This window comes from Protopterus annectens, chromosome 16.part0, assembly GCF_019279795.1.
Source record: "Protopterus annectens isolate FY-2018-M chromosome 16.part0, PAN1.0, whole genome shotgun sequence".
NCBI classification, from domain to species: domain Eukaryota; kingdom Metazoa; phylum Chordata; order Ceratodontiformes; family Protopteridae; genus Protopterus; species Protopterus annectens.
The window spans coordinates 308,884,572-308,904,745 of NC_056750.1; the positions used below are offsets into that span (position 1 = coordinate 308,884,572).

A 20,174-nucleotide genomic window follows, 5' to 3' on the forward strand; every position below is an offset into this window, starting at 1 on the left:
ATTACCAAAAAAGCTATATTTGTAATAATATAATCATGAGGCACTGATATATGGTTATTAACATACTAGCTATATTTGTAATAATATAATGAGGCAGTGATATGTAGTTATTCAACATACTAGCTATATTTATAATAATATAATGAGGAGGCACTGATATATAGTTATTCAACATACTAGCTATATTTGTAATAATATAATAAGGAGGCACTGATATATAGTTATTCAACATACTAGCTATATTTGTAATAATATAATGAGGAGGCACTGATATATAGTTATTCAACATACTAGCTATATTTGTAATAATATAATCATGAGGCACTGATATATATTTATTAATATACTTGCTATATTTGTAATAATATAATGAGGAGACACTGATTTATAGTTATTCAACATACTAGCTATATTCGAAATAATATAATCATGAGGCACTGATATTTAGTTATTCAACATACTAGCTATATTTGTAATAATATAATCATGAGGCACTGATATATAGTTATTCAACATACTAGCTATATTTGTAATAATATAGCAAGAAGGCACTGATATATAGTTATTCAACATACTAGCTATATTTGTAATAATATAATGAGGAGGCACTGATATATAGTTATTCAACATACAAGCTATATTTGCAATAATATAATCATGAGGCACTGATATATAGTTATTCAACATACTAGCTTTATTTGTAATACTATAACGAGGAGGCACTGATATATAGTTATTCAACATACTAGCTATATTTGTAATAATATAATGAGGAGGCACTGATATATAGTTATTCAACATACTAGTTATATTTGTAATAATATAATCATGAGGCACTGATATATGGTTATTAACATACTAGCTATATTTGTAATAATATAATCATGAGGCACTGATATATAGTTATTCAACATACTAGCTATATTTGTAATAATATAATCATGAGGCACTGATATGTAGTTATTAAAATACTAGCTATATTTGTAATAATATAATCAGGAGGCACTTATATATAGTTATTCAACATACTAGCTATATTTGTAATAATATAATGAGGAGGCACTGATATCTAGTTATTCAACATACTAGCTATATTTATAATAATATAATCATGAGGCACTGGTATATAGTTATTTAACATACTAGCTATATTTGTAATAATATAATGAGGAGGCACTGATATATAGTTATTAACATACTAGCTATATTTGTAATAATATAATCATGAGGCACTGATATATAGTTATTAACATACTAGCTATATTTGTAATAATATAATGAGGAGGCACTGTTATATAGTTATTCAACATACTAGCTATATTTGTAATAATATAATCATGAGGCACTGGTATATAGTTATTCAACATACTAGCTATATTTGTAATAATATAATCATGAGGCACTGGTATATAGTTATTCAACATACTAGCTATATTTGTAATAATATAATCATGAGGCACTGATATATAGTTATTAACATACTAACTATATTTGTAATAATATAATGAGGAGGCACTGATATATAGTTATTAACATACTAGCTATATTTGTAATAATATAATGAGGAGGCACTGGTATATAGTTATTCAACATACTAGCTATATTTGTAATAATATAGTGAGGAGGCACTGTTATATAGTTATTCAACATACTAGCTATATTTGTAATAATATAATCATGAGGCACTGGTATATAGTTATTCAACATACTACCTATATTTGTAATAATGTAATGAGGACGCACTGATATATAGTTATTAACATACTAGCTATATTTGTAATAATATAATGAGGAGGCACTGGTATATAGTTATTCAACATACTAGCTATATTTGTGATAATATAGTGAGGAGGCACTGATATATAGTTATTCAGCATACTAGCTATATTTGTAATAATATATTCATGAGGCACTGATATATAGTTATTCAACATACTAGCTATATTTGTAATAATATAATCATGAGGCACTGATATATAGTTATTCAACATACTAGCTATATTTGTAATAATATAATGAGGATGCACTGATATATAGTTATTAACATACTAGCTATATTTGTAATAATATAATGAGGAGGCACTGGTATATAGTTATTCAACATACTAGCTATATTTGTAATAATATAATAAGGAGGTACTGATATATAGTTATTCAACATACTAGCTATATTTGTAATAATATAATCATAATGCACTGATATATAGTTATTAACATACTAGCTATATATGTAATAATATAATCATGAGGCACTGATATATAGTTATTCAACATACTAGCTATATTTGTAATAGTATAATGAGGAGGCACTGATATATAGTTATTAACATACTAGCTATATTTGTAATAATATAATCAGGAGGCACTGATATATAGTTATTCAACATACTAGCTATATTTGTAATAATATAATGAGGAGGCACTGATATATAGTTATTCAACATACTAGCTATATTTGTAATAATATAATCATGAGGCACTGATATATAGTTATTCAACATACTAGCTATATTTGTAATAATATAATCATGAGGCACTGATATATAGTTATTCAACATACTAGCTATATTTGTAATAATATAATGAGGAGGCACTGATATATAGTTATTAACATACTAGCTATATTTGTAATAATATAATCTGGAGTACACTGATATATAGTTATTCAACATACTAGCTATATTTGTAATAATATAATGAGGAGGCACTGATATATAGTTATTAACATACTAGCTATATTTGTAATACTATAACGAGGAGGCACTGATATATAGTTATTAACATACTTGCTATATTTGTAATAATATAATCTGGTGTACACTGATATATAGTTATTCAACATACTAGCTATATTTGTAATAATATAATCTGGAGTACACTGATATATAGTTATTCAACATACTAGCTATATTTGTAATAATATAATCTGGAGTACACTGATATATAGTTATTCAACATACTAGCTATATTTGTAATAATATAATGAGGAGGCACTGATATATAGTTATTCAACATACTAGCTATATTTGTAATAATATAATGAGGAGGCACTGATATCTAGTTATTAACATACTAGCTATATTTGTAATAATATAATCAGGAGGACAAAGAGTTTTCTGATGCCAAAATAGACAGGCTAGAAGTACGAGATGAGGAAGAATAACGCACTGCGGCAAAACGAAGGCTATAGAGAGAGAGTTGATTAGTATTAGGTGAGAATGTTATGACAGCACTGCTTTCTCTTGTTTTATTAGTGACATTACAGAGGAAATAATTAGTAGTAGCTTTCAGCTGAAGAGGTAGAAGAGCATATACTAGTAGTGTGGTATCATTACAGTCAGAGCTTCTTCAGATTTTAGATGATTACTAACTGCTGAGATAATGAATGTGTTAGTGATTCTGGGTGAGAAAGGCGAGCTTATTAAGAAGGCAGCTTTGCATCTGTTTTGAGAGTTGTGCAGGTACAGGCCAGGTGTGAGGCAGACATTTTTAGATTAGCCTTGAAATTAGAAAGGTTGCTAGCAAGTTTAAGGGATGAGGGGATAGAGATCCAGGAGTGGGCTACATAGCTAGAATACAGAGAGGCTCCTACTGACGGGTGTGGTTTGTAGGGATTGGTGGTCCATCACAAATGCTCATTAAGCCCTGGTGGGAATAAACTACCCAACTTTATAATCCATTTATTTTCTTTATTATTTAATATTTGGTGCCATGCCACTTTGTTTGACCTGTTGCCAGTAATTTTGTCAATCACCATAAATCTAAAAAGTGTGTTTGTGTGTCCCAGTGAATGTTTGTATAGTGTATTGGTAATTTTCTTTGTTTTAATGTCACTATAGTGTTCCGATATTCTGAGTCTAAGGGGTTGAGAGGTCTGTCCAACATAAAATGCAGAACAGGTACATGTGGCAAGGTAGACCACCCAATCTGTCCCACAATTAGCAAAGAATGAGATGTCATACATGTTGCCAGTATTTTTACTTGTAAATTGCTTGAATTTCATGACTTTGCCACAATGAGTACAGTGATCACAGGGGACGCAGCCCATAAGTAAATTACCCATTAAGGTAGTTTGTGTTAAGTCATCCTTGGTCCTGAGAAAGAGCATGTTTGTAATGGCTGAAGTGTGATCCTAAATTCTTACCTCTTCTAAAGGAAAAATAGCATCTCTCATGAAGGAAATCCGAGAGTTTATTATCTGCTAGAAGAATATTCCAATGCCTGCAGACACTATTTAACAACATGCCAGTATTTCTTCCATGCGTGGTAACTAAGCGAATCTTAGATTCATCCGCTGGTTTCTTCTCCTTGAATCTCAAAAGCTCTTTCCTATCAAGTGTGCCAACCCAATTCTTGGCATTGTAGATGTTTCCCATTTTATAACCCCAATCCTTAAATCTGATGGTAAGAGCCTCCTTATAATGTTCATAAGTGGCATTGTGTGAGCATATACATTTCATCTGCAGGAACTGGGATTTGGGAATGTTCCTGCAGATGTGTGGCGGATGGAAGCTGAAGGCATGAAGGAGAGAGTTATATTGAGGATATTTGCGGTAAACCTCAGATTCCAGTGTGTTAGCATTATTCCTGGTAATTAGGACATCCAAAAACACAATCCTGTTGATGTTATAATTAACTGTAAAATATGTGCCCCATTTATTTTCGTTGAGGTACCCCACAAATTCCATAAGATATTCTACATCTGACCTCCATACTAGCCAGCAATCATCTAGATATCATCTCCAGATGTCAGTCTCCTCTAGGTAGATATTATGTGTATTATCATAAATTAATTATTCCTCTAGATGGGCCATGAAGAGGTCAGCATAAATACGGGCAAAATAATCCCCCATGGCTGTGCCTTGGACCTGCAGATAACATTTAGTTTGGTAATAAAATACATTCTTGTAACATGTTCCAGAAGGCAGATCAAGAAGGTATTAAACCCTGTTTGATATATTTCTGACTTATAAAGCCAGTATTCCAGTGCTTCCAAGTCCATCCAATGGGGAATGTTGGTGTATAGTGCAGAGACATCTAGAGTACACAATAGCAAATTCGGTTCCAACTACATCTCAGAGATCACTTGTAGAAATTCTGTGGTATCCTGTATTCAGGACTGAACCCATTTTAATAATGGCTGTAGATGTTTTATAAAGGAACTGTGAGAGCGGCTTGGTAATGGAGCACCTGCCTGAGACAATGGGCCTACCTGGTGGTTGATGAAGATCCTTTTGTATCTTGGGTAGATTATAGATGTACTGGCTCATTGGATCAGACACTGTCAGATGGTAAAGAGTAGTGTCAGTAATAATTCCCTCATCCCTGGCAGACACCAAAACTTGGTCTATTTGTTTCTTGAACCTAAATGTTGGGTCCAATGGCATGCATGTATAGTATCACCCATCATTTAACTGTCTACCAGCTTCCATATTATGTTGTGTCCAGTCCATAACCAACACCACCCCACCTTTGTCGGTAGGTAGTATGACCAGGTCATGGTTGCTCTCCAATTCCTGTATGGCCTAAATTTCAATCTTTGAGAGATTATTAGGTTTAGCTTGGAATTCCCCAGAGTGAAAATGTAAATCTTTGAGAATAGAGGTCTGGAACATGTAAACATTATGATGCATGGGTGGAGTAAAATGGGATTTATGATATTTAAACATATTCTGACAGGCACAGATGTTGACTGAAAATGTAACCTTAAGTTTAGCAATCTACAAAAAGAAATGATGTCCTCTGCAAGAATATCTTCAGAGACAAAAAAAAAACAGGAATGAAATTAAGCCCGTTATTCAAAACTTGTATCTGTGTTTGTGACAAAGAAGTTGAGGAAATATTCAACACATTATTCTTAATGGTTATTTCGAATCATTAGTTTCAACAGTCCCTCCATACTGTCTACCTTTGCAGTGTTTCCTCCCTCCCCTCCTTTGTCTGCCCCTAAAGGGACCCATATATTGCTTTTTTTAGATATGGGTGAATCTGGGGCATGCTGTGTTTCTGGATCCATACTTAATGAGGATTCATCCCCTGAGGTGTCGTAACTAGATGAAGTGGGTCTTTTCAATATTGACCTAGTTCGTTTCCGCTTCACTACCTTCCTGTTGGTGTTTTCAAACCTAACGTGTTTATTAGTAGTGAATGGGTTGGGGGTATCATAGTCAGCCAGGTCCCTCTGAAACTTTTGCATCTTTCTTTCCTTAAGTTGTCGTTCCAGATTTAATAGCTCCTGGCTGAGTTTGTTAAGACCTGTAATATAAGAGGACTGGCCCTCAAACCTCTTTAGATCCTCACACATTTTAGTTACTTCCATGATGTCTTTATCAATGGTTTATTCATAATGGGCCACTAGTACTTCCACAAAGCTCATGGAGGCTTTTTATTGAGCCATAGCCCATTGGTCCGTAACCTCAGTATCAATATTATTGACTAGGGATTGTATAGGTACCCTAAGCCCCCTCGGTGAAATGCCTTTAGTTAGATAGGCCTTGAATAGCTTTGAATGCCACATGTTGGTCCTCAAGAACCTCATGGTTTTGTTTAATCTAAGGAATTGTGTTTCGCATGTATTTTCAGGTTGTAGATTATCAATTCCATTGTTCTGATTGATATATTTTTTATATATTTGGTATTGCAACTTGGATTTTTGGAGCCGTGCAATTGCCGTACTTGCAGGGGCTGCCATCTCTTCTGTAGAATGTCCCTCATTTTTGGTGATTTTTTTTTTTTTTTATAACCTGTTACACATGTAAGTCAAATTACAGGTTATTATCAATTGCCATCCTAGTATCTTGGTATGGAGGAGTGTTATCAAAGGCTGTTATTGAGAATTTGTTTTGAGGTATAAAGGACTTTGGGGGTGAATAATAGCAGCTTTGCTTTTTTGGATTGAGTAGAAGTTAGAAGTTATTTATGTATGACAGTTTGAAATATTTGTTTACATTTGATTAATTTATTCTTTAGTTTATATTGTATAATAATTGTTCTGTAATTCTACAGTCCACTGCAATTGTAGTATAATTGTAGTGGAATTGTAATTGTGGAACTTTCTCCCATGTCTCCACTGAAAAAAAGGCTTTTGTTTGATAAGATAACCTGATAAGAAAAACATAAATTAAATATAATGCTAAAATAACATAAAGGTACAAAGTAAGGGCTATCTTGCTATTAGAATCTGTACCATTGTTGTATTACACTGACAACAAAATTAGAGAGACGATTCTGAGACTTTACTGGATTTTTATTTCTTTCAACATTTACTACAAACCTAGAGTGTGTGATGTCAGAGGAGGAGCCTTCAATGAAAAAATATTGATTACCATGAAGAGTGTTTTCACAAAGTGTAAAACAAAGCTGTTTACAGAAGGAGCCAAACATATACATGCATATATAACAATTTAGTAAGACAACCGCATTTTGGAGAAATCAGTCTATCTGACACTGGTGCAGTCACTGGAAACACAGATGTTTCTTTGAAAACCTGCACTTTTCAGCTTGCAAAACTTGAAGTGAATTACAGTCAGTTTTGCCATGATGGTGATGTACAATTTGATAGTTCTAGAGCACACAGAATGTTGCAAACAAATGCCCTTAAATAATATAGCTGTCTGTACAGTATGTTATTGTTATACAAAGCACTATAAGGGCTGGATAAAGGTTTTGATGTACTTGTTCACTTCCAGAACCCCTGTTAAAGGCACAGTAATGGCTTGTATATACTATATATTTGATACATGAATATTTCTTTATTACTATAATATTTTATAGTTAACCATAATTCTGCTCACAGATGAGCAGCAAAAAAGCCCAAATATATGACATATTACTTGGATCTGAAGTGTTTGATCACCACATGCTGTAGACAAAAATTGCTTTTATTTAACATGAAATCCAGGCATCCTTACTCATCTAATAACAGATTACATTTCACTTTATGTGAAATATAGTTCACTGCTGCACTCAGGAAGTCCAGCTGCTGATTGTTCTGTTACAGACTAATTTCCTTAATATATCTTATATCCTTGGCTTGTCTTGTCAATCTTCTGGCACTACGTCTTCCAGCCACTTGAAATATACGGGGTTTCCTTGATCGAGTGGAAGACTTACAAGTTCCGGAATATCAAATGGATGTATTGTCCTGCCACAAATAAAAAAAAGGGTGTAACAATTAGTAACAAGGATGCACATTTCAAAATGCTGCATTAGCAGTAGGCAGCATTATTAAGCATTATACCATATCATAATTACAGCAAATGCCTAAATATACGTAATATAATATAATATAATATAATGTTATGTTCACATTACTTCAGCTGTGTGAAATACATATCTACTTCCATAAGAATTCCAAGTGGGAATCACAGTATTTAGGACAGCACAGCACTGGAAGAAACATGTATAATGTATGGCATAGTCTGCTGCAGCCAGTGCTAATTCAGCCCAATACCTCTGTCAGGCTGTCAGCTAACACTTGAAAGACATTATCAATAACCTTATCATCTCTATCAGTGTATCTGCAGTCCAGAGGATGTTATGTTAAGTAGTCTAAGTGTGTAAGATTTTGATACCTACAAAATATATTTTTATTTATCTGTATATAAGAAAGTCATTTTTCATCCAGCAGAGGTATTAATCCAACAGGTTCTAGCTGGTCTACATTTAAACATTATGTAGAAAACTTCTGACAAGTGCAATGAAGTTGATTAAACAGGTAAGAGACAGACAATGAAGACGAGCTATAAACATTATTATTTATGTATTTATTACTGTTTAGTAAACTGGGTTGATTTGCTTTTTCAGAAACCCTTTTCAGCCACAACCTAGGCACAGCAGCAAGATAACATTAACACTAAAGTTCAAATGTAGATTATAAACAAAAATAAGGAAAAAAGATTTGAGAGTTATGCAATTATACACATGACTCAAAAAAGTAGCTCTAGCTTTAATTATCATGACTGAATAAAAGTTTGTAGCACTTTGCTATCACAGTCTATCATCTTTATTCAATCATCATGTATAACATCAAAATATGTGCATTATATACAGTGACTATGCAGAGTGCGAATACTGAGTATGTAGTTTGTAAGCAGAGTTCATAGGATATTAAGTAATTCCTCATAGTCAATGGAAGCTTTAAACAAGGGCTAATGTAACTTCCTATATCGACAGTGGTTATACAATAGGGAATAGCTAGCAAAAATTGAAAACATGTTCATAGTTACTAGGCACGCAGTACAGGGGACCATTAAGGAGCCTAGTCCAAATTCTCAAATGCTCTTAAGCTCCATCTGGTTAAGTGAATAACACATCATATATTAATGAAGGTGGAAAGATACAAAACCAACTCCCTTGTGTTAGGAAGCAGTTCATTAATAAGTTGGAGCTTTAGTCATCTGCACTAAGTGCCAGAGTAGCAGTTTTTATCTAAATAAAGAAATCCTTTACATTCCAGTATTACTGAAAATACTGTATTACATTACTGTGCAACAATGACGACTTAATAGATGCCGAAGATCAGACAGCTCTGATTATTACTCCAAATAATGCAAACTATATGACTTGGCAAATGTCAATGCCTTTGTAGTTGCTGGAGCCTGGAAAGAAGGTATTGCAAAATTTATATTACTAAAATGCAACATGTTAATGGTAAATTACACAATTCAGACCTATGAATTAATTCATTCTTTAGTGCAATGGATAAAACAAAACAATTAAAGAAAATGTAAATGTTGCAGCAGCTTTTGTTCAACAACCCACAAGTCATATTAAATTCAGATATATTTCTGTATACAACATACTGTTTTTGGGGGTAGGGTGGGCTTACATACTTTCTGGACAACTACATCTAATTTTTGACCTCCCTATGTCTTCTCTGTCATCAACAATAGCTATCCCATCTGATATCACTTATTATGGGTCTGACTTACTTGAAAAATGGATAATAATGATGTACTGTTGCAACACACACCTCCAGTGTCAGCAGAGATGGATTGTGGGCAAAATGGGCCTTATTAAAGGTAATGAATCAAGTCCATACCAGCCATACCAATATCCCATTACTTAACTGCTTCTCCCCAGTTGCCATAAATACTATTCAAACTATCAATATGTGTACACTATTTTCTTCTTTGCTTTTCCAATTATAACATAACTTTGGATTTCATTTAAATCTTGTATTTCAAATTTTACACAAAAAAACATTGTCTGCCATCTTCTAATCAAAACAAAATGCTCTCACATTAAAAACAGACTTGGAGTGAGAAATCAGTAAATGTCTCTTCCATTGAAATTCACATTTAGTGAAAATGAATGTAGCAACGTATTAAATTACAAGATATGTGCTGAAATTCATACTCAAATAACCTATAGTGAAGCAGTACTAATTAGCATCCATGTGAAACACACAGGAGTTCAAAAGACAAATGTGTAATGCACTTGCTAACAGCAGGGACAGCCCACTGAACACAAACATCCCTTTTTATTAGCAGCCCAGGAGTACTGTCTAGTGAAATAACTTGGCAGAGTCACATAAAACACAAATGGGGGCTTAGGGAATCAACCCATGTGCAACAGGAAGCAGCTTTTTCACAGCTCATAGCCATACTCATCTGCACTAAGTGCTAGCCAAATTGTTGTAGTCAAAGCACACTACATTTCACACCTGTCTGCCTGCAAAAAAAACACTAAATAAATATGTATTCATAGTTAAAGTATCGACATTAAACTAAGACTTCATGGTCAGATTTATTCATAGTTAAATAATAAACACACTTTCAGCTTTCGACAAAACAAGGAAGCCAAGGATCACATCCCAAGAACACGATGCATATGATGAGGTTTCTGTTTGCTAGAAGCAATTTCCTTCCTTTAGAACATAACTATTCTGGTTCATGTGTAGTTACAAGGCTTGCTGTCCAGGGGGCCATTGAGGAGGCTAGTCAAGATTTCTACTCATCCCAAAGCATCTGGCTAAGTGACTTGATCAAGGAGATTACAGGGCATAAATGCGAGGAAAGATCTGACATGTTCTGCAAAACTGTACATAGATAAGAGTAGGCTACTCTAAATTACTTAAAAAGTTAACAGGATAACATGTTTGGAATCAACATGCATTTTATGAACCACAAATATATTTAAAATCTATAACTCAAATTGACATACAGTTGTGGTCAGTGATAACACACACACACACACATACATACACACACACACACACACACACACACACACACACACACACACACACACACACACACACACACACACACACACACACACACACATTGAAGGAGGCCTGGCAGTTGGTGTGGTGTCTTAAGACTCTTGCCATCCCAGTAGCAAAAGTAAAGAGATTGTGTATGTGTTACTCTCAGCAAGTAACTTAAGAAGACAATGCCTAATTGGTGGATTTTATTTACACACACACACACGCGCACACACACACACACAATGCTGGGCCTATATTATAAAACTGAAGACTTAAAATGTCGACACACCTTTAGTCGACACGAAAAATCTCGAACCTACAGTACATCGAATGGCCAAATAACTGATTTCTTTCCAAAGCAAAGAAATCGGTAGGCCAACAACGAACACCACAAAAAAAAAAAAGAAACACTTTTAAGTGGAGGGCTTTGCCCACCACACCACCCAACATGGGGGGCTGTGCCCCCCACACCCTCTCTAACTAAATATTCTAACTCTGATATTGCATTACAGTCGAGTAAAGGGCAGATGTAATGGAACAGCTAACCAATTTCTTTCCCTTGGAATGAAATCAAAGATTTGGCCGTTCAAATGAACTGCGGCTTCGACATTTCCATGTCGATCTAAAGGTGAGTCGACATTTTAAGTCTTCAAACATATGATATAGACCCACAATTTAGACTTCCATTTCAGACACAACTAAATCTGACTACAAATGTCTAACTTGCATTTCTAAATCAGTTGTAAACTTGTTTACTGACACAAACCCGACTTGTGTTTCATAAAGCATTTCTCCATCTTAGCCTGCCTAACCCATCTCAAGTCACTTGCGTACCAATTCTGCCTTTCAAATCTTATGCATCATCATGCACACTCCAGTCTAATTGCACGTATCTGCCTTTTAAATCTCATGCTTTGGTATGTGTACCTCAGTGAAATGGCATACATGCCAATGATGAGCTCCAAATGCACTTTTTGGTAGCAGAAGCAGCCTTGTATTTAAATCATTGTTGCAAGGCCAAGTCCCACAACCAGCACTGGCCCTAGGCATCTGCCTAGTTTGCCTTGTGGTGGATACTGCCTTGGTTATGATAATGAATGGAAACTGAGGAGTTTGTGAGGAGGAAATAGCTTAACTTTTTTGAGATTTAGCAGAATTTTACTATGTTTAGACCACTGTCAGAGAATTGAGAACTGCTGAATTTAAGATTGTAGGATGCTGTGCCAATTATTTACTTGAAGTAATAATATATCATCTGCATACAAAGTTAATTCCAGTTTAGAGAGGTCATTGTTAAGATCATTAGTAAATAAATAAAACAGTAAAGATCCTAATATGGAGCATTGGAAGACTTCTGTAAAAAAAGAGTTCCATGAGAACACCAGTGTTGAACTATTTAACATAGAAATACCTGCATTTAATAATGCAGAGATCCTACTTGCTAAGGTAAGACTAAATACAGCAAAACAGCTAAATATCTTGGGATCATATATCCCTACAGGAGATAACATCAAAACCCTAGAATCTCTCCTCCAATGGACATGAGAAACCCTCCCCATGAAACCATTATACTAGGTGACTTCATTATTGATTGGACCACACTTAAATCACCCCACCCCTCAAATCATATTAATCTTTACAGATTCTCACAGCTTATACAAACCATACTAGGGTAGACAAAACCTCAAAAAAAGAATCAATACTAGACTGGCTTCTCACCAATCACCCATGTATCACCCATAATTTTGGTACACTACCTGACACTCCAAGCGACCGCCTCCCAATCTTCTTTATCAGAGACCAAACTAAACTCACTAGAACTAGCTCTCTTAAACACATCAGATACACTAAAAACTTCAGGGCTGATGACCTTAATATAGCCCTTAAACACTCTAACTGGTCTCTCTTTTAACACTTCCTTTAGATGAAGCAGTTAAGTATTTCAACACTATCTTCTTAGGCCTTCTCAACCAACTTGCTCCGCCAAGACAGATCCACACTAAAACCATCTATTTCCAAGGGTGGGAGGTTGACTTATTGATTAAGGAGTTTACCTTACAGACACAAGGTGCAAGGTTTGATTCTCATTGGGGTAATTGGCTAGACTTAAAATGACCCACAAGGGCAGTTAGTTTAGTATGAATCTATGGCTTACCAAGAGCACTAAGCAACTTATGAAACAAAAGGACAAAGCATGGGACACGTGGTGCAAAAACAAAACTACTCCTAATAGGCAAACATTCTTACAACTGAGAAACACTGTAAAAAAACAAATCAGACTAGACAAACAAAAATACTATAGTGAAATTCAAACTAAGCATAATACCGATCCACAAAAGTTCTAGGCTGCTATAAACAGTATTCTCCAACCAGGTAAATCACCAACTCCTCATCCAAACATAGACACCACATCTATAAACACAGTCTTCCAATTCAATGATTTTTTTACCAGCTCTATATTAAAGCTGTCAACAGACCCACACTCCTCAACCCCCACTGTACTATATAACTGTTAGAAAAATATGCATTTGAATATATGTGAAATACTAGTTTAAAAGCAAAGTAGTATGTAATGCATTTTATTCTATTAATGATATAACAAAAAGGATGAATTCATGTGTAATTGCAAAGTAGTTCTGAAACTGCAGTGTGGCTTGTAGCAAGTTGACCTCTGACCCTGGCAGTTGCTAGCTTAGCAAGTCTTAATGTTTATGCTTTTCACAAGTGATTATCTGCTGGGTTAGGAAATTAAATATGTGAAATAATGAAACCGTCTGCTCTTTCCTGCTGGGATGATTTGGCCTTGTGTATGTGTTACTAAGATAACACGCAGCTGTTGGGAAAGTGTTACTGGGAACAAAGAAGTGTATTGAAAAACTGAATCTGCCATTGTATTCGAACTGATATGAAACCTTGAAACTTAATAGAAAAACATTATGTCTGACCAGGTGGATAGCAAGGCCGTATTGTTACCAGAGGAGAACTTTTTTAAAATATACAGCATCAACAATATTTTATGAATAGTGGACTGTAAGCTAAAGTGATGTAGATGCCCTGTGACATACCACGTCAGTAAGGTGGGCACAACTTGAATGCAAAGACTATAAAACTTGTATACTTCCTGTTTCATGTTAGACAAAATTCTGTACTTGTACGTTTTTTGCCTCCTGGTGTACACTAGTAAACTTTTGAACCTGAACCTCCTGTGTATTGATTTCTTGATTTTATTTAACAATAACCCATCAACTAATACTAACTCCTTCACCCTTCAACCTGTATCTACTTACACCATCTGTAGACACCTAACCAAACTTAAACCCACCACCTTAGCAGTAGACAAACTACCTGCCAAATTCCTGCAAATAGCCTCCAAAGCCATTCCTACCCAATATCTATAATCACTAACAGTTCAATCTCAGAACAAAAGGTGCCACATCTTTGGAAAATCTCCTACATTATACCAATACACAGCAAAGGCAACTCCACTGACCTAACAAACTACCGCCCTATAGCTATACTTTCCCCACTGGCTAAAATAGTGGAAAAATGTATCCACACCCAGGTCCTAACACATCTCCTCTCCAACAATCTTCTGGACGAAACTCAACACAGATTCCACCCCCAACCATAGCACTACCATTGCACTCATCCATTTTAGTAACCTAGTAAAATATGCAACGCAAAAACAGCCAACTAGTGTTTGCAGTTTTCCTTGACTTATCAAAGGCATTTGATACAGTCTCCCATACAAAACTAATAACATCACTCTCAGAATTAAAAGTAACTACCCCCACTCTGTTATGGTTTCACGACTATATCTTCCAATGCCAACAAGCTATTCAGTGGAAAAACTCCTCCCCCACTTCCTGTAAAACTAGGAATACCCCAAGGATCAATCCTATGACCCCTACCTTTCACTATATTTATAAATAATCTTCACAAAGCCGCCCCTCTAGCAATCCTAGTTCAATACGCTGATGACACCACCTTAATCTGCTCTGCCCCCACCCTCCAAAAACTTCAAATCAAGACCCAAGAAACATTTACATCCTTCAAAATCTGACTAACAAACTCCCAGCTAATGCTAAATCCTAAAAAGACCCAACTTATGCTTTTTCATCCTTCCAAAGCAGCAGCACCTACTCCCCCGTTCTCTATTTCTACATCAGATAATACCCCTATCTCCCCTGTCACACAAACCAAATTACTAGGGGTAATTACTGACAGTAATATGAAATTTGACAAACTCATAGCTCATACATTAACCAAAATCAATAAAAAACTAGGTACTCTACAGATGTAAAAACATGCTAACCACCAACAGTAAAGTTACCCTAGCTCATAGCCATCTTCTCTCTACCTTACTGTATGCTCCTCCTGTCCTAATTAATCTAAACAAGAGTGATTTAAACAAGCTATCAGTATGCTACAACAAAATAGCAAAATTCGCCACAAGCTCTTCCTACTGCACCCACCACTGTCAAGCCCTAAAACAGCTTTCCTGGCTGGAACTCCCTAACACCTTAGCTCTAAACCAACTTCTTCTAGCTCAACAAATATTGAACCAACCTGCCATACAAGACCTGATCACCCTTGACTCCAATAACCGAGAACTTAGATCCACTAAAAAGGCACTAATCACAATCTCCAAAAGCCATTACAGCTCTGGTGACTCTCTATTCTAGAAACATTGCCAAGACTTGGAACTCCCTACCACTACAAATCAGGTTACAACCTAATAAAACCATCTTCAAAAAACAGCTTATTTCCCACCAAAACAACTCCTGGACATGCAACTGCCTAGCACCTGGCTGACATATTCTAACTCCTTTCCCCTACCCACTATCCAACCTCCTCTTTAAAACTCCCACAGATGCACTATATATTATCACACGTTACTTTTAACTGCCTAGCACCTGGCTGACATATTGTAACTCCTTTCCCCTACCCGCTATCCAACCTCCTCTTTAAAACTCCCACAGATGCACTATATATTACCACACATTACCTGTAACTGCCTAGCACCTGGCTGACATATTCTAACTCCTTTCCCCTACCCACTATCCAACCTCTTTAAAACTCCCACAGATGCACTATATATTACCACACATTACTTGTAACTGCCTAGCACCTGGCTGACATATTCTAACTCCTTTCCCCTACCCACTGTCCAATATCCTCTTTAAAACTCCCACGGATGCACTATAGGTTCATAGGGTCATAGGTAGGTACTAGGCTATCTGCCCGAGGGCATTTATAAGCCTAGCCAGAATGTGTCAGCTTTCGCCGCCCCAATGATTAATTAACTGAGCCTCTGTCAAGAAGAACCAATGAAGTGATCCCAGGGGTGTATTTTCTGTTACCCATCCACTCGTCAAGGTTTCTCTTGAAGAGTGTTAGTGAGGGGCTCTGCCTAATGTAGTTAGGAATTTTGTTCCAAAGCATGGGGGGGTCTCTGTGACAGGAATCTATCCCTCCCGCATGTTCTATTTATTCTTGTGGCAAGGTTTAGCTCACTAGAGTGAGTGGCTCGCAGTGACTTGGATTTCTTTAGGTGGAGCATGTCCATCAATTCTGAGTTGGACCTGGCTTTGTAAGTCAGGCAGAGATCACCTCTGAGTAAGCGATATGCCACTGAGTACAGATGGAGTTTTTCCAGTCGGACTGCATATGACATATGTTTGAGGCCAGTAATCCTCTTGGTGAGGTACTTTTGTGGTCTTTCCAGCTGTTGGAAGTGTCTTGTGAGGTACATCCCAAATGGGGCATTGTACTCTATGATGGGTCTGATGAGTGACGAGTAGAGGGTCACTATAACCTCTATTTCTAGATGCGAACCCTTTAGTAATTAGATGGGCTACATAGAAGGATTTCCTAACTACTTTGGCAATATGATTGTCAAAGGAGAGATTACTATCTACCTGGGTCCCCAGATCTCTTATTACCTCTTCTGTATTAAGGGGGCTGCCACCTATGTGGTAATTCATGGGTGTTTTGTTTTTCCCAAACGGGATGACTGTGCATTTTTTGGCTTTTAACTTGAGACCATGACATTGACACCAGGTGTCCATCTCAGTAAGGCCCTTTTGGAGAATGTCTGTGTCAGCCAGTGAGTCAATTATGGCTCCCAGTTTGCAGTCATCGGCGAACTTGGTTAGCCATAGTCCTCCAGTGTTTACCTGTATTTCTGAGAAGCATATGCCGAACAGTAGGGGTCCCAGGACCGAGCCTTGTGGGACACCACTTGTGACTGGTTTAGAGTCAGAACTGGAGCCCGGAGGTATCATGCTGCGCCACTAACCTGGAGGTGTAGGTATCCTTGATGAATATGGATACACCCCCTCCTTTTGTGTACATGGTACTGCTAATGTTATCAGAGCAAGACAACCACAGGAAATCAGAAACATGCCTTCAGCAATCAAGCAAAGCCTACCACAAAGATGCCGAGAGGCATGACATGGCCTGAAGGCAATTAACTGGCAGGAATCTAGTAACCTAAATAGCAACTAATAAGAAATGCACTCAGAAATTACAAGGTCAGCAGGGACAGAGTGCTACAAACAACTGTGGTTGGAATGTTGAGAAGACTAGTAGGGAGCAAGAGGCATGTCCATGTCTAAGCACAAACACTACATCACAATGTCATAAGAATGGCTGGAAGCCACATTCAGTGGCTCCCACATTTTTCTTTAAAGCTTTATTGATTGAAATGAGCAGGAAATGGGAGTAGAGGAAAGTCAGATAAGAGGGAAATGCAAGAAAAGGAAAATACACAAGGACACATTAAAGGCAAAATTGGCAGTGGGGAAGAAGGGTATGTTATACTGGAGGACAGGCACATTTTTTAAGTAAGGTAGATGGAAGGATATAAGAGGAAAGCAGTGGACTGAAGTAAGGTAGAGGCAGGAAAGTAGGGACACACAAACAAATATGAAATGTAAATAAAATGCAAAAATCAAACCAACATGTTTCACAGCAAGGCAGTCCTTTATTAAAAATCCACAAGATAAAATAAATGCTAAAATCACCTCAGGCTAAGTGCTTTCACCTGTTCTTATTCAGGCATCATCAGTGTTATAAATGTGCCTGATACAACTCATACTGGTACCAACTGGTGTACTACTCAGGTGCTAGATATGCTACTATGCCAGGTTCATTAGTTCTGCTGAAGTACATAAATTCAAATGTCCTGCAGATTTGCAGCGTCATTGTTTCTATGGTCAAGGTTGGTTAAGGTGGGGTTGAGGCTACAGCTGTAGAATGGGAGTATTGGATGTAATAGTCTATGGTGACTGTGTTGAGTTGCTGTAAGGGAGATGATAGTGGTACCATTGATGAAAATAACCAATCCTATGAACGTACTGTGCTGTACCACAGACAAATAAACAATTGTTGTCAACATAGACAGCTATCAGGTGATGCTTGGCAACTAATGAAAGATGTTTTTGTTATGCAACAAGACACACAACATGGGTGCAGCATAAATTCTAGGGGTGTACCAAGCAAGGCAGTCAACAATATGGACATATGGTAGGATGATGCATAGATAGTATGCTGCCATGCACCCACTTGACCCATGACCCAAATCTCCAAAGCCTCACATCCCAAATTCCTAGCCCTCCCCCCCAAAAAAAATCCCCATCCTTATGGTCCATATACACCCACCCTGGAACAGTGCCCACAACCACCCTGTATGCCAGGCGCATTGAGGCACTGGGTATACTGTCCAGATAGAGACAGACTGTCATCTACCTGTAAATAGGTAACGTCTAAATACCACAAACACGCAGATTTCGCATGTGTGTATGCCAGTCATGATATATCTACAGGGTTTTCCCTTGTGCATAGAAGACTGTTACAGAGTTGTTTCACTGCTAACTATATAATCTATATCAGTGGTTACTGCTAAGCTGCTCTGATATAGCAAAATAATAAGTAACATGACAGTAAACCACACTCACTCCATGCCTGCAGAAATGCTCCATTCTCCACTGGTACAGGAGTGCATCCTTTGGTATTTCCTCCTTAGTCAAAAGACAAAACAACAAATACACAGTTCATCAATTAAACCTCCAGCAACAGCCAATTTACCTATAATGGAAATTACAGGGTAGTGATTAGCCCTGAATATTTACAATACATCTCAATGGTCCTATGTCTATGACCTCTTCTTACCATTGGCTGAGAGGGTCAGGATGATGCTCTACAGGTCATTGTAGTAGCACTAGTCACTACACAAGCATATGCTAGTGGTAGTGGTCACCACCCTAGCAAAACTGTGCCAAACATTCATTTTATACAGAGGCCCTTCCTAATAGTCCCTAGTGAAGTGCTACCAGTAGTCCCTCAACAGCAAGTGCAGAATGATCTTACTTCTTTTAGGGCACCATCTTGGAGCCCTGCATTGAGCATTGCCCCTGGGAGTCTTAGCTATACATCAGGTCACAGTCCAGAGAAATAAAGTTCCCCTCATGTGGTCACACATGTTGATGCTGTCAGCATGTGACACATGTCTTGGGATAGATATGTAGTGTGACTAGTCATAGTGCCACCATTGCAAAGCAGAAAAGTGTCTATTTATTTATTTACATTTCATAACCGGACAGTGTAAACTGAGCCAGAAGCTCGTTTTCAGAGGAGACCCAGGGAAAAAAAGCTCCAAGGAAGATTACATAATATGCCAATTATAAAAGTTCAAACACAAGTTCCTGGATATTGTATCTAAAAGCATATAACAATGATAGTACAATAAGCTTATACTATTTATACAAACAAAACAAAACAATATAAATATATATATATATATATATATATATATATATATATATATATATATATATGTATATATATATATATATATATATATTGTTTTTTTTTCCTTCAGAATTAAAATATCACAAACTGAAGATAAGAAGACTCAAGTCCCAAGAAATATTGACAATGGGTGTTGGAGAGAAGGAAG

General features: G+C 36.5%; 2 protein-coding genes across 4 annotated transcripts in view; one reads left to right on the forward strand and one right to left on the reverse strand.

The window, feature by feature from the left end:
• The window catches only part of PRRX2 (paired related homeobox 2), a 663,637-nt gene that overhangs the window by 465,206 nt on the left and 178,257 nt on the right, over positions 1–20,174 (forward strand). The window lies entirely within an intron of this gene.
• Positions 7,247–20,174, reverse strand: part of LOC122790318 (protein CutA homolog) — a 757,176-nt gene continuing 744,248 nt past the window's right edge. For both annotated transcript variants that reach the window (XM_044057842.1, XM_044057841.1), the window contains exon 6: positions 7,247–8,143. In XM_044057842.1, coding sequence (XP_043913777.1) covers positions 8,041–8,143 — 103 coding nt within the window. In that variant the 3' untranslated portion in view covers positions 7,247–8,040. The remainder of the gene's footprint in view (positions 8,144–20,174) is intronic.